The sequence below is a fragment of the Enoplosus armatus genome, chromosome 8 (assembly GCF_043641665.1).
Source record: "Enoplosus armatus isolate fEnoArm2 chromosome 8, fEnoArm2.hap1, whole genome shotgun sequence".
NCBI lineage: Eukaryota > Metazoa > Chordata > Actinopteri > Centrarchiformes > Enoplosidae > Enoplosus > Enoplosus armatus.
Window position 1 is genome coordinate 10,743,022 of NC_092187.1, and position 15,250 is coordinate 10,758,271.

The 15,250-nt window shown below is 42.5% G+C and overlaps 1 protein-coding gene across 1 annotated transcript in view; it reads right to left on the minus strand.

The window, feature by feature from the left end:
• Positions 1–575: 575 nt before the first annotated feature.
• Positions 576–15,250, minus strand: part of kif1b (kinesin family member 1B) — a 52,918-nt gene continuing 38,243 nt past the window's right edge. The window contains exons 24-49 of the mRNA XM_070910564.1: positions 15,060–15,208; positions 14,265–14,443; positions 13,780–13,917; positions 12,400–12,651; positions 10,481–10,599; positions 9,932–10,017; positions 9,476–9,605; positions 8,960–9,113; positions 8,539–8,629; positions 8,329–8,447; positions 8,120–8,175; positions 6,716–6,824; positions 6,078–6,144; positions 5,824–5,908; positions 5,205–5,310; positions 3,756–3,870; positions 3,523–3,656; positions 3,356–3,417; positions 3,115–3,260; positions 2,689–2,949; positions 2,524–2,595; positions 2,010–2,131; positions 1,726–1,878; positions 1,283–1,475; positions 906–1,024; positions 576–816 (exon numbers count right to left, since the gene is read on the minus strand). Coding sequence (XP_070766665.1) covers positions 774–816; positions 906–1,024; positions 1,283–1,475; positions 1,726–1,878; positions 2,010–2,131; positions 2,524–2,595; positions 2,689–2,949; positions 3,115–3,260; positions 3,356–3,417; positions 3,523–3,656; positions 3,756–3,870; positions 5,205–5,310; positions 5,824–5,908; positions 6,078–6,144; positions 6,716–6,824; positions 8,120–8,175; positions 8,329–8,447; positions 8,539–8,629; positions 8,960–9,113; positions 9,476–9,605; positions 9,932–10,017; positions 10,481–10,599; positions 12,400–12,651; positions 13,780–13,917; positions 14,265–14,443; positions 15,060–15,208 — 3,260 coding nt within the window. The 3' untranslated portion in view covers positions 576–773. The remainder of the gene's footprint in view (positions 817–905; positions 1,025–1,282; positions 1,476–1,725; positions 1,879–2,009; positions 2,132–2,523; positions 2,596–2,688; positions 2,950–3,114; positions 3,261–3,355; positions 3,418–3,522; positions 3,657–3,755; positions 3,871–5,204; positions 5,311–5,823; positions 5,909–6,077; positions 6,145–6,715; positions 6,825–8,119; positions 8,176–8,328; positions 8,448–8,538; positions 8,630–8,959; positions 9,114–9,475; positions 9,606–9,931; positions 10,018–10,480; positions 10,600–12,399; positions 12,652–13,779; positions 13,918–14,264; positions 14,444–15,059; positions 15,209–15,250) is intronic.

Consider the following 15,250-nt stretch of genomic DNA (forward strand, 5'->3'; position numbering starts at 1 on the left):
AGGCCGTTTAGGAGACGGGAGGGCGGAGCTAGAGGCTGGCGCGAATCTCATGAAGAGAAGAAAAAACGTATGAATTCATTAGCAGCAATAGATCTTGAAGTAGCCTTGCTTTCTGTAGCAGAATGTAAACTGATACGTCACTTGGAGATATTTGTCTTTTTGCCCTTCATGGTTTCAAGGTTGTCTGATTTGTTTTCAATGTTTTTTTGTTGAGTAAAACAAACCTGGTCTTCTCCTGAGGACTGCTGCAGTTATCATGCGGGCATATTAATACAAAAAAAACAAAAAACAAAAAATAAAATAAAACTCTTCTCGGGAGACAAATAACACTGATAAAGACAATTTTCTTTACAGATGATTGGCAAACATAAAATTAGCGGCCAGAAAGAACAGTTTCTGAAGAATCGTGCATACACAAGTAGACTATTACAACATGCTACTAGTTAGGGAGTTAGGGAATGACAACAAAGCGAAACAAAATTAGACCCAAACATTGTCATAAAAACAAAAACACAAAAAGCTGAGGAGGAGGAGGGGAAGCGAAATAGAGAGGAGGAAAGCTAAGTTGGCAGAGGGTTGTTGGAGGGAGGGGGGAGGCAAATTTCTCTGAAACTGAAACTTTTAGTCGCATGAAAGGAGACTTAAGCCACAAGTCTACTTACAAGAGAAAACCGTCAAGAATCACAATGATTAATAAGTGTTAACACTTCGTATGTTCAAAGGCTTCCCAGAAAGAATAGAAGCCGTGGTTTCCTGTGCGCCAGTCGACCCACTCAGTTCTTCATGAGGCCGCTGCGCCTCCTCGCCAGCTTCGATCTGTGGGAACAGAGAGTTTCTGAATAATGTGGAGCTGCTTCATGTTAAGTGTAGTGTTAAGAGAAACGTGTGTGCGTGTGTGTGTGTACCTTATCGTTCCTGCTAGCAGAGGATTAAAAGCGTACAGCCAGTCGTTCATGTCTTTCTCATTGTTGGCCTGCAGGAGGATTCCTCGATGTTTTGTGCACACAGCGAACGTGTTGGGAGTCTGAAGAGAAAACATCAAAAACTCATCAAACTGCCTGTCTTTGGTGTTTTCTGTCAAATAAAGTGCATGCGCAAAAGGAGAACAGATGTTGTGTTGTTTTTCTACATTTTGCAGCGTGATAAACCTGATGCAGTGTTTTCTCCCTCAGAGGGATAAACAGGTATTTACTGTGTGAATATTCGGTTATTCAACTGTTGGAGGTGACCGCATATTAGATGTTGAGACGCAGGAATGCGCTCGAGGGCTCGAAACTCTTACCTTGAGCATGGCCTGCTGGTCTTCACTGTACTCCACCTGTGCTGTGGAGAGGTTGAGGACACCCCGCTCCACCGGGTCCTTGTCGCTGTTGTAGATGAAGACGTAGGGCCGGCGTACAACCACAAAGTGCTTCACCCACGAGTTGGAGCGCGGCTCCATGAAGCTTAGGAAACCTTTCTTGGACACTACCGATCTGAAAAGGAGCCAAAAAAATATCGTTTTTTTTGAGGAAGCGTTTGTTTTTCTGCAGAAGAAAATCAAGTTCGCTTCCAGTTGAAACCATCCAGGCTCTGCAGTTCAAATCAATTCACATCATTTTTGCTTGGATTAGAAAACAGGATTATCTATTTTTGTTTGGGCTGCGAGATGCATCTCATATTGGCTTTCATAAATTGCATCACTGCACATAAAAGTGAAAAGAAGAGAAAAGCCCTAAGACTCACCCTGGCCTCATTTCTTCAATATCAGGCACCAAGTTGAGGAACTCATTCTTTCCAGCCCGCGCTAGGTAGGAGGCCTCCAGAGTGGGAACCATCGGGAAGTTTTCATAGTCTGAGCAGGAGGGACTAGAGGCACGGGAGCTGTTCTCTGGGGTCCTTAGGAACAAAGAATGCCAAGTAAGCATAAATGAAATCTACAGAAATGAATTGTCTTTCGAGCTTGCAATATTTCATAAAGATACTGACAGAAATTTAGACAAAATGTATGAATTAAAGAGGAGTTTTACTTCTGGTCCACGGAGCCGCAGCGGGAGTCAGACAGTGAGGGGCAGGTGGAGGAGGGGGTGAGGGTGGCGCTGCTGAAGCTGGTCACTGATGGGTCGCGTCCGATGGGTGAGATGTCAGACAGCTGAGGGAAAAAAAAGGAGGAAAAGGCGGAAGATTTATTTATCAAACACACTGTTTTATGTTTCCAAGGCAAATACAGCAAGAGGAAAAATACAGATTATTATTTGTGTGTTCACTGCTGATGCTAAAGTAACTATTAGGTGACAAAAAGGAAATGTTAATTTAAGGGTCACCTCCCTATTTGCTACATCTTCACTTCACTTTGAGATAAATCGAAACCAGACACTGTACACATATAAACTACTTTTAAAACTATTGTGAGAATCACTGAAATTCAGTAGAAGTGAGATATCACACTGTAGTCACATGTTAGCTGTGTGACTAATCAAATAAAATGTGACAAAAGTCAAATGTATTTGACTATATTATGTAGTTTATGATATCATCACTCACCTTGCAGTCACTGATACTGTTGACCACTTGGTTATATTCACTGTTGAAGGTGTGTGTCAGGAGGCGCAGGCACTACAAGAGAACAAAGATGAGACGTTTCTGTTCATATCAGAAAAGGAGTAAATCATCACTGTCAACATCCCATAATACTGAATTTGCTCCCACCTTCGTAGCCAGCTCCTTCTCGCGGTCCACCAGACTCTCGATGTCGGTGGAGTCGTAGCCGCTGCTCTCGCTGGGCGTGATGGCGCTTTCAAAGGTGGTGCTGGAGATCTGCGAGGAGATGGAGGTGGAGGTGGACAGGGTGCCTGAGCTCATGCTGGGGGACAGCGACTCGCTCAGGGACTTGGTGGTGGGGGCTGTTCCCACCGGAGCCGCCTCTCCAAGCTTCTCCCTCAGCAGGAGCAGGTGGCGGGTCTTCTCCACCTGGACAAATGATGGGGTTAGGCACAAGTTTCCATCGTAAGAAGAAAGCGGGTGTTTTTCTCTCAGTGATTATATTGGACCGGGACACAGTAGTGAGACAAGAGGAAGCTATGGTAGGTCAAAATAATTTAAGATTGCAGGTGAATGTGACTTTTAAGGACTCACCTCATGCAGCTGCTCCATTTTCTCCAGCTCCCATTGGTGCTCCAGGATGAGGCTGTCTCCTCTGGGCCTCCAGCCGGCCAAGTTCTCCTCTCCGCGCACATAAGCCACTGATGTGTCCAAGACCTTCCTCCTCCTCCGCTGCATCCCTGCTCAGGACGAAAGCACTCATTAGGACGAAGCTCTCAGAGGAATCACGATAAACTGGCAGCTTGTCTTAAAAGTTTGTGGAAAGTCTGCTCACCTGGACTTCCAGTGTCAGACATCTTGCACAAGCTCAGCTCGTAGATGCCGGTGACTCGATTGCTGTAATGAAGCAGAGGAGATTCTGTTGATGTAAACTGCATGGATATAACACGATCCAGCTGTCTTTGGTTGAAATGGCCACAACATGGCAGTCTGAAGTCTTACCAGTCAGGGGTTTTGGAGTATCCACTCCCAAAGAGGTTCCTCAGGGATCTGGGAGGGGAGATCTTTGCGTCTCGGGAGTAGAAGACCATGCAGATGTCTTTGGTAATAATAGCAGGCTGGATGCAATGGTCCAGCTGTGAAGAGGACGAGGAGACATCTGTGTTGACATCCAGAGGGGTGAAATATAGAGCTCAGTGTACAAAGTATATACACACAGAAGAGCAACGACTGACCTCCAGATATGCAGACAGCGTCATGTAGATCTTCTCTCCATATGGAGTGACTCGGTTTAGCAGGAGGGAGTTGTGCAGGGAGCTGTCCCACACCGCCTCGAAGCGGTAGAAAGTCCTGAAGGGGGAAGACCAAAAAAGAAAAAATCATCAAATTACAGAGAAATGAACTCACATAGTATTATCTCCTATAAAGTCTTAGTCAGTGCTCATTTTGTAAATAACATCCATAACTAACGACGTGAGTACAACTATGACAGATTAGGCAGTGAACACTGTGCAGTGATTGAAGTGGCCCTCACACTTATCCCTAGTCATGACAAGATGTGAGGAAACACACTGAGGTGAGAGCCTCAGACATCAGACACAACGTGATCAGGAGCCGCAGTAGTTACCAAGAGTGTCAGGAATGTGCGGAGTGCAGCGAGCTGTGTGTGTGACAGTTGGCACAATCCCGATGTGTTGTCATGTATATACCAAAAGGAAAACATCAATTTACTGCTACTTTACAGCACAGGTTCTTTCAGGGGTTACACTGTTCCTGTCTTTGGCAGCAGGGGGCACTCTTACCCACAGACTGAGATGGCAATGGTTGTTATTGAATTAAGACTCATTCAGTGAATTACAGCTGAGAGCATTCATTTAGACTCTGGGGTGCCACAGAAGATCAACATACCATGACACAAACTAATACATAAAAAAGGGGGTTGCATTTGCATGTAAGATTGCCTTTACTTGTCCATAAATAATTTGGAATGGGAATCTTTTTTTCTTTTTTTTACGCTGAATATTGATGGAAATAAAGGCAGACCTAATGCAACATGCCAACAAAAAAACACAAACTGTAGAGAACTTATTTCTATGAATCTATATGACTAAAGAGAAGCATAAAGGTCTTTCACAGAAGGAGCCTTATGTTCTCTGGTCACTTGTACCTATCAATATCCTTATCAATAGAAAGCCTGAGCACAATCAAGAGTCCAGCCGCAGCAGGAGGAAAAAAAAAAAAAAGAAAGAAAAGAAAAAGAGAGAAGCAAAGAGAGTCAGGCAACAGAGACAATGGAGCAAACTAATGGGAAAATTAACAGCAGTGAAAATGGAAATGATCATGCAATGATTCCACTTTGCCTTCAGCAAATATTAAGATGAGGACACATGCCTGATACTGTTTCTAAACTGTAACTGTTTTTAAGGAGAAGAAATCAGCTACAATATGTGGCAATAATTCAATCTGCGTTGGCATTTGCTGTATTTAAAAAAGGTAGGTAGGTGTTTCAAGGTAGGCTTGGAGTAACTATAGAACAGAATACAAGCAGAATGTCAGAAACAAACCTTCACTTTGTACCAATAAATCAATGGATTTACACCTTGAAATGTTGTGTCTACTACGCTGTTTATTAAGTACAGTTGGGTTTAAGACACAGACTCAAGGTGTGTGGGCATTTCAGCTACCTGTTGGAGTTGTGGGATGACTTGATGTTCTTGGCAGAGATGATGTTGAGGGACAGGACAGCATCGGCAGCGCTATCGTCCACCTCAGCCTTGTTCCTGATACGACCTGGTGGGACACAGAGCAGCACAACACATCAACATCTTTTCATCACAAGAGCTCAAATGACTTCTTTTGACGGAATATAAATGCCTAATATGTTTGTCCATTAACTGCCGTATTGTCGCAGTGTCCAGCAGCAAGACTCCAGACACACGCCTGCTAACTCATGAGTCTCTCTGGATAAAACTGTCGGCAGCTGAAAGTTGTGAAATGTAATTATTTCGCCCATCAGCTACAGCCTCAGTATAAACTGCTTAAAGAGAGAGGCAGCCTAAGCCGAAATAGACAAAATTCCCCGGGCTGGAATTACGACTGAGGAACCTGTGCAAAATATTTTCGGTGCTGCCTCACAAACTAAGCTTCCTTTGAGACAATGAAAAAGTGTTGCATCACATTGCCCACTGATTCTGCTGTGTGAATGAGGAAACAATTGTGTAGCAACACCCTCTTCTCTCCGTCTCTGGTGCCTGTTTGCTGTAGAATGGTAGAACTAGTAATGCCTGAGAGAGTACTGCTCACCCACGACCAGCTCGCGGACATCCTTCCAGTGGAGCTCGCTACCCTTCTCATGGATGAGAGTCACCGTGATCCTCCGCTGGATCCCCTGCAGCACAGATGACAAGAGCTCAGGGTCAGAGCAGACACAGCTACAGAAAGATAGCTAAAGAAGATATGACATCCCCTTTGCCTTTAACATGGTCAAATTTGATTTATAAAATGTATAAAATGAAGGATTAGTGTGTATGATTAGTAGGAACTGTGTAGATCTGTACCTGGTGCAGCAGGTAGGTGCCATGGCAGGGCAGGCCTCCGCTGTGATCCACTACAGCTGGGATGTACCTGTGGAGGGAGGGAGGTCATACTCCGCCTGGACACTTCAAACAACACATCTCACGGTATTCTTTATGAGTATTTGACAAATTGCATTAAAAAATAAGATGTCCACCACTTGAAAAATAGAACATATAAGCGAGAACTATTCTGGTTCAAAGTCAAATCTTTCGAATCTCTCATCATCTTCATGGAGTTTATACTGACTTATTGTTTATATGCTGCTAAAATATGCCCTGCCACACTCTGACCTATACTGAGGCTTACACTCACAACAACCTGTTGTATCATGTTTTTGCTGTGTTTGTGGCCATGGCTTATATATCGAGTAGGTAAATGTGACCCTTATTGGAACACAGAGGTGCATCTTTAATGTTTTAATCTATATATTTCTTTATCTTTGTATTCTTTTTTAATTGTTTTCATATTTTCCTTACCTTTTATAATAATCATTTTTTTGAAGCATATCAATCTTTTGCAGAAACATACTGAAACCATTTCACACGGAGAACATAAAGTGTTTGCTAACTTTTTTATTTGCTGCTGAATGTGAATATAAGATGAATGTATAGACACTCACTCTCCGGTGGGCTCCAGCTCGCTGATCTCAAACCAGACCAGCAGGTCGTACTTGCTGACGCACTGACCCAGGTTGGACTTAGTAATGGTGTTCAACTTGGTGGCTGGAACTGACGAACACACACACACACACAAAAACTGGGTATTAAAAATTGTCCCTAATTTCAGAGGGGATGAATGGAAATAAGGGATATTAACTATATAAATTGGATTAAGAAATGGAAGCGGGAAGTGTGAACGCACTGCTGACCCTGGATGCTGAGCCATTAGCCTGCACGTATACTGCAATACTAATATTTAATAGATATGTTAATTATAAAGTCCATTTTCACTGAAATAAGATGGACACAGAAAACAGGCAATATAACGCATGACTTTCAGTTGCACATACTGGGATGTTATGAGGAGCTAAATCACAGATTACACCACCACAGACAGCACCCTGCTGTCTGACACATCAGGATTATGTTCCTGTTGAAACAGGATAATCTCTGAGGCACACAGCTACATTCATTTGTGTTCTCTATGGTTGAAATGAACATTATTCCACATGAAAACTACCGTAATTGGACCGCAGCTGAACCTATAAAGCCTCTGCATTCTGAGTTACGCTGAATGCTATGTTGGTGATCTTCTATGATTATGATGAATACTCATTTTATTATTTGGCTTAAGATTCAGCGTATGCAGCAGGTTTACCTGAAGGTGTCAGCTCAGGCCAGTTTGTAAACGGCAGGGGAGGGTTAGACTTAGCTGACTGGACCTAAATAGACCTGCAGCGAGGTGCAGCACACATAACCACTGCAGAGCTCTATCGCGCTACTGACTGCAGTCACAGAGCACCTCATGGGCAAAGCACAGCGCTAGTCTAATCACTACAGCAACATGGGTGCATCTAATGCCTGGTCTGTTAGCCATCACAGTGGCCACTGTACCAACCATGGTGCCTGGGCACAATTAGCACAGGGTCACTGTGCAACGGGAGGAACGGGAAGTGAGAGAGCTGGTCAGCCTCGTCCTCTAGGCTGGCCACAGCGGAGGAGGCCAGGGCGTTGGCGTGCTCAGACAGCGTGTCCAGCACTTTGCCGTTCACATAGCCGGTCATCAGGTAACGAATCAACTCTATCTTACGCGTGTGGTCTGTGGTTTCAATGCATGATGTTGTCCGAATGGTGAGAAGAGGAAGAGGGAGGACAGAGATGAGTAAGAGGATTATGGATGATGGGAGAATGGTTAAACAAGAGAGACAAAAAAAAATCCAAAAGGAAGCCAGAAATGAAAGAAAAGGGGAAGGAAATATGAGGCATGCTGATATAGACGTAACAAACAGAAGAAACGTGCTGAAATGAGGGTGCATAACATATTGGTGTTACAGTGTGTGGAGTGATGACGTGAAAAACCTTACCTGGTTTAGACAGAGGCATGGGAATAGGATAATATTTCCTTGACGGTGTTGGAGGACTGTTAAAATAAATGTACAATTAACTTACAATACAGAAAGCAGCTGGAAAATTACAGCAAAATCTGTCTGGTGCACCAAATATGAATTATTAAGGCATTGTTTAAAGTAATGCAGCATCTCCACAGAAGAATTTCCTTATTAACCCCACCAACCTGATCAGGTCCTGGCCATGAAAATGCAGCGGATGCTGCTGGTAGTGGCCAAACACTTCAAACACGATGGGCTTGCTCTTGATGTATTCAATGAAGGACTCTGTGACCTCAACTGAAATCTGCTCCAACAGAGAGAAAAAAAGGGTTTGTTTTTTTAACATGAAGTTGTTTAAGTACAGCTTGTGTATGTGTGTGTGTGCGCGCACTCACATTCTGGACGTGGTAAAAGCCCAGAGGAGCTCCTTTGCCGGTGTTCTTCAGAGGCTCAGTAGAAAAAGCCTCGTCATGACGATGCAAGAAACTAAGGAGAGAAACACAAATGAGTGTCAGTGTGTCACATTTATTTGTTATGGTACAGAAGAGTCTCTTACTATTCTCTATTGGCATTGTGTGTTTTTCTTTCTATTTTAAAAGATAAAACTGTCAATTGTCTTACTGATTTTGATTTGATTAGTGAACTCAAATCAAATAACTTTCAAACCTACAGATGTACATTTCTTTTGTTGTCGTAATATTATTGCTATATATTAGTTTAGTTTATTACTACATATACAATATTACGTCTCTCTAACAGTTAAGGTATAAGATACCAGATGGGGGCACGTTCTATTTTTGAGGATTGTGGACTCACTTGAATTGGCAGAAGATATCCGCGTACTCAGGCGGGATACCGTTGGCCTGGAGCACAGTCACACGGAAGGTAAAGATGCTGCCAACCTCCAGCTGGTCTGCCAGACTGTCACCAAGACTCAGTTTGGTCTCTGCGAGGTTTCCCAGCTTGAGGTCTGGAGAAAGCCACAGGGGAAGGTTAGGAGAACTTGTGCTGTGATTTATTGAGAATGACCTGCAGCTGCACCTGTGCTTTGTAATCTGCATACAAATTCAAAGCTCTGCGCAATGCAACCAGACAGGATTCTGCACATGATCAAGCTTGTGATTTGTAGAAAAATAGTCTACCGTTAACTTATCAAATAGTCTTTTGTACACATTCCTTCACAAAGTAAGAAAAACTGCATCAGTCTCATTTCCATAACTATACATTTAAAGTCCTCCTTTGCATTCAACAGGACCATCTGCCAAGTGTGTTTCCCAGTGGGCTGAGAGGTCGAATTTTACGAGCGGAGAGGTGAAGGTCTGGCAGCCGTACCCATGTCATTGATTCTGTTGAGCTCCTCTGAGGGCGTGATGACCTCTGAACTCTGACCCTGGCCCTCCACAATGCGCAGCTCTTCCAGGGACAAGCCGGAGCGGGTCATGACCGTGGCCGGAAAGTCATTCTGATTGGACAAGGAGGAGATAGATGCAAGAGTAGAGGAAGGATTCATTAGCATAACGTTGGTAGAGAGAAAAGCAATAAACAAACCTCCACCTGAATTTCTATGTTATTGTGCAATATTGAATGAATAAGGATTAAGATTGAAAACAATACTTGCAACTTCTGATGTATATTTGTTTTTAGAAAAGTAAAGGAAATGAAGAAACAGAATAAAACTATAAACAAAACACAACTTCCTCTGCTGACTTTATGCTTTAAACAAAAATATTACACACCCACTCCTCTGTCTTCAAATTTGAATTCACTTTCATGTGACTCAGGGTTTACCTTTTTGAAGTACTCATCATCAAAGGAGATCTTGGCGGTTCCTGACTGTCTAACTCCTGACCCGTAGTCTGGGGCCTCCTCGTCAGCTACAAAGAGACAAACCATCCTCTTATCAGGATCTATAACAGACGCAGCTGACTTGAACTGTCAAAGCGCATCAAAAGGAACACACAGAGAATCCAAGGGAATTTCTCTTTGCTATCAGATCGGTGGCTTGGAGGGCTCTTCAAAGATATTTTCAAACTGATATCAAAATAAAAGTTAAAACCACACATTCATCTAGTTATTTGGTTTGAGCAAAATATATTTTGGTCTCTAAATATCAAAAAGATTGTCTCACAAGTAAATGTCAGACCATATGGCACAAAAACATGGAATTGAAACACAGTAAATGGCAATAAGTAAACAACCATATTATTTCTCTGAAAGTTTGAAGATACAGTCTGCTTCACAAGAATTATATCACACAAATGAGTGTTTAGCAGGATGTAACCTGTGCATAAAGATCCTAATGATCTCACTCATTAGAGAATCTCATTAATTACTCACCAGCTATAGCCTGAACCCCCACACGCAGGAAACCACGCACCTCGCCCTTCTCTGTTACTATGGCAACACGGTGCACCAGTGGTACAGGGTACAGCAGGTTGCTCAGGTACACAAAAGCTCTGAGAGTAAAAAGGAGGAGAGAGAGACGAGAAAACCTGATTCTAGTGCAGCGTGGAACAACTACTGCAGTCTGTTTTTATGACAGTGTATGTTGTTTTGTTATGTAACCGACATGTTATCTGTTGCATCTAATGAAGCCTACTGAAAGCAATCAAATCCAATGACACTTTATAATGAGCACAAACATGTCCAGTGTTTAGCATATATTAATGACTACAATAACATAACAAATATTAGTGACAATTATGTTAAGTAACGAGCAAAAAAACAAAACAAAACAAGAAGAAAAAGAAGATACGACATAAGATCATACATGCTGCAGGGCAGTGAAATCAGCAGCAGTTTAAACAATCCACTTTATTTTTAAACTGTGTGACAGGGTGACGACAGATCGCCTGGGATGCAGCAGTGAAGTCTGTAAAAGAGTGGTTTATTGTGTCGTATTATGCCGATGTGAGTCTCTCACTCAAACACTCGCTGACATTTTGTTTTGTGGGACTTGATTTGTTTTGCTGCACCCCTGGTGACCTACTCTTTCTCTGTCGCCCCTCCCTCCCCCCTCCCATCCATCCTCCCCTCCCTCCTTTTGCTGGGAGACTCAAGGCCAAGGCAGAGGGGAGATATTAATCTGCAAAATCTCTGAAGTCACAGTGACGAAGGTAGCTGAGCTACGGCTGTTGCAGAGTCTGGCTCGAAGCCTCCATTGATCTGTCGTCTTATTCTGAGATTGGCACACGCTGTTTATTACTAAGCTGTGCTGTTTACAGCGCTGAGGCTACCGCCTCGGTACAACATGTGCTGCAATTTCAAATGCTGCTGCGGCATATTATTTCATCTTGACAAGGAATTAAAACAAATACAAGTAAGCATGATTACGTGACCTACGTCAACTACCAGTGAGTTAATTGCCTATAATACATTCCATGAGCAATGTTAAAACGAACAAGGTTCTAAAAACAAATGTTTTATGTAATGTAAAAAATAAAACAAACATGAAAAAAAAATTAAACAAGGTGTAAAAAACCCCCCCATAAAATGACAGACAGCTAATCAACTTAGACACAGCAAATACATGTACTGCACACGCAGATGGGAGTTAATACAGTCAGCTCTGTGATGGTAGCAGGGGATGAGACATCACGCTGGGAGGATGTGGAGAGAAAAGGATGGTGGCTTTTCAATTTTTGAGAACGGAGTCTAAATTAAAAGTAACTCGTACAAAGCAGGCCTATGAGCACAGAAGTATGACTAATCATGTTAAATTCAAAAATGGTCCCATTTATCTCTGCAGAGCTGCTCTAAATACATGATCTGATTCTGAAATTATTCTTTCACCGAGCAGGGCTTTACTGATAATTAATAAGTGATATGCTTACAGTGTTTGCTCACATTTTCTCTAAGATTCTGATTTGTCAGCTGGCAAAATAAAACGTACAATCATGTCTCGTATCCTATAAACTGCTGCTTTAACATCTCTCTACTGAACAGTGTTGTTGGGTGCAATCTCAGTCTGTCATCATAATCTATTTCAAAACATCTTCATAAACATATACTGAACACGACTTCATCCATGAAACCTGTTTCATAAAATCTTAATTATTATTTGCATGATGCTGTGTTTTTTACAGGTGTTTTTTCACCTGCACTCATTAATCTTTATTTCTTTCCCCCTTTGCTTTACTTTGCCCTAAATCTGTGTAATTCAAAATAAACTACACGAAACCAAGCCATCATCCACCCAAACTCCTGTCCCAGCCTGTGTGTGGAGGAACGTGGGAGTGCCACTGCCAGTCACCAACCTTCCCACCAGGATGAACCAGGGGGAGCGGTCATAGAAGGGGTCCTGGCCGTCGCTGAAGATGTCCGAGCCCTCCTCGGTGCCGGCGTCCGAGCTGGTGTCGTCCACAAACGCCTCGTCATCAATCAAGTCGGACATCTCACTCTGGCGCTCGTCCGCCAGCTCGGTGATCTCAGAGTCAGTCGTGGAGAAGGTGGGCGAAGGGGTGCGGTCTGCCAGGCGCTCATTAACACAACCGTGGAAGATGGGGGCGCTGAGGGGGTCGGTAGTTTGGGTACAGCGGCAAGAACCAAGGAAAGGTAACAATGGAGTAATGGAAGAGTTAAACAGGCCACTTCATTAAGTATGGCTTAGATGTGGTATTTCATTTTGGCATTGTTTTCTCACAAATGGTACATTTCCTACAACAAATAACATAAAACCATGTAGTAACATTAAAGAGATAAAGATATTTTTGAATAACTGGAATTGCAAAGTAATCAACCACCAACTGTAGCTGTAGATTCATGGGTAAAGATGGCACATGCTTACTTTTTTTCTACCTAGTGTTAATATGATTTTTAGCTAAACCAAATCAATTCAGAAAATATTTTTTTATAATACCACTACAATGCAACAGCAGGATTCATTTCATAAAGAGCAGGTATTACAAGGATCTGCTAGGTGTCACATACAGTTTATAGAAACATGACTATTCTATGCCAAAATGAAATGCCACTTTAAAAGGATTAACATATAAATCTTCTAATGTATTCTGGCTGAAAGAGGATAAAAATACCAATGCCACATATTTCCACTTTAACCAAAATCCACTATGTTGTTTACAAGCTTTTGTATGAACTGGAGGAGATATCAACATGAGAATGGCAACAGACACAGCAAAACCATACAACAGACAAATGAAAATGACATAATAAAAAAAGAAAAAAACACAATTCAAAATGTGATGTTAAAAAAAAATACACAAAAGAAATATTGGTGGCATGAAATCAAGAACACCAAAAAAAAAAAAAAAATGTAACATCAAATTATAAACAGCAAAAAGAAAATACACTGAAAGATTTATGACGAGCAACAACATAACACCGGACATAAATGATAAAGCATGATGCCAAAACATGTGATTTCACTGATACACATGACTAATGACAGAAGATGAATCTGTGTAACAGAATTTGACCGTGGAAATGAAAAATGGAACGGAGGTAAACACACAGACCCATTTTAAACAAATGGATCACAAAAGCTGATCGAGTGAAGCCATATCGAATTAGGTAGCCGCAAAAAGAAAACCTGTTACTCATAACTCAACACCAGGCACAACCATCAGTACATGTGCAGTATTGTATGCAGTGTTTCTGTAGTGGCGTGCGTTATGTACCTCCCCACAAGTTTGAACCAATGGAAGCGGTCATAGAAGGGGTCATTTCCCGTCAGAGTGCCCTCGCCGTCCTCCTGGTGCGTGGAGGCCATTTCTCCGGCACGGTCATACATCTCTCTCATCTGGTCCAGCCTCTGCCTGCAAATGACGACAAAGTGCACTTAACATTAATGAGAAGCAGAGAGAGAATATATACGGCTCTAATGGCCGGAGGGAAGAGATGCTGCTACATGTACAGATGCCAGTCTCATAATTCATTGTCTCTTTTGTGCTTTTTCTTTCTGGGACTGAAGGCATGAGGAATGATCCGGAAACAGGCTGACAGATATCTGAACAACATTTGAGCAAAAATCCGCCTGCAGTGATTGATGATTTCTAACACTGAGTGCATAAAAGCTGATATGCTGCACTTGTATGGCCAGGTATTTAAATTTTACATATCTAACTAAACTCAGGGCTAGTTTAAGGTATGGTATGAGCATTACTTGAGTTTATCAAGGGACCAGTAGTGTGTGGCTCCGTTCTTCAGGTCCTGAACCTCTACGGCCACCACGGTACGGGGGAAAGGCCTGGAGTCACGCTCTTTCTCTGGCTCAGGCGACAGAAGCTCAGGGGGCAGCGGAGAGTACAGAGTGTCTGTCAGCAAGACAAACTGGAACTGGACCTGAAGAACAGGAGAGGTGATTAGACAGGGGTGAATAAAAAGGAGAGTTTGAAAAACATCAATATAAACATCAACAAAAACAAGCATGAGAATCCATTCTGATTTGAAGTATCCTGACTTCAAGCTCTGGACCTTTATTCAAGATTTTTTTGACATGCAGAGCTCACTGTCTTTTGTAGTATGGCTCTATTTTACTGTAGATGTACAATGGTTGATGTAACAAGGTTGAAAGGTCAAACAAATCTATAACACCTGCCATTTTGTGGCCTCTCTCTTCCCAGCATCGTCTGGGGGGAAGATGCTGAACCAATTAACAACATTGGATATAAATTACACACAGAAACCCAAAGATATATAAAAATCCTCTGAAACTGTCAGATGGCCCATCTCCAGTATCAATCATGTAGCGCCTAGAACTGGACAAGAAAATAAATCACACAGGTCTCCTGATGGGGAAGGTGGACCGCAGCAGACCAGCTTTTGATTCATAACAACTTTAATTTCTCTACATGACGAGTCATATTTATATATGTATATATATTTTGACATGTAGTTTTTAGACCTTTCTGTAAATTTATCATAGCTAGACTATGATAAAGTAAACGGAAAGACTTACTTTCTTCTTCAGCTCCACACTGATGGCGTTGGCCTCCTTCAGGTATACGGCGTTTCCCCACAGCTGGTCACGGAGGGAGGTGAACTGATGGTACCTCCACTTCCTGAAGGCCCACTGAGCCAACTCAAACTCATGCTGAGTCCACGGCACTGCAGTGAGACAGGAGTCAGAGGTGATGTGAACATGTACAC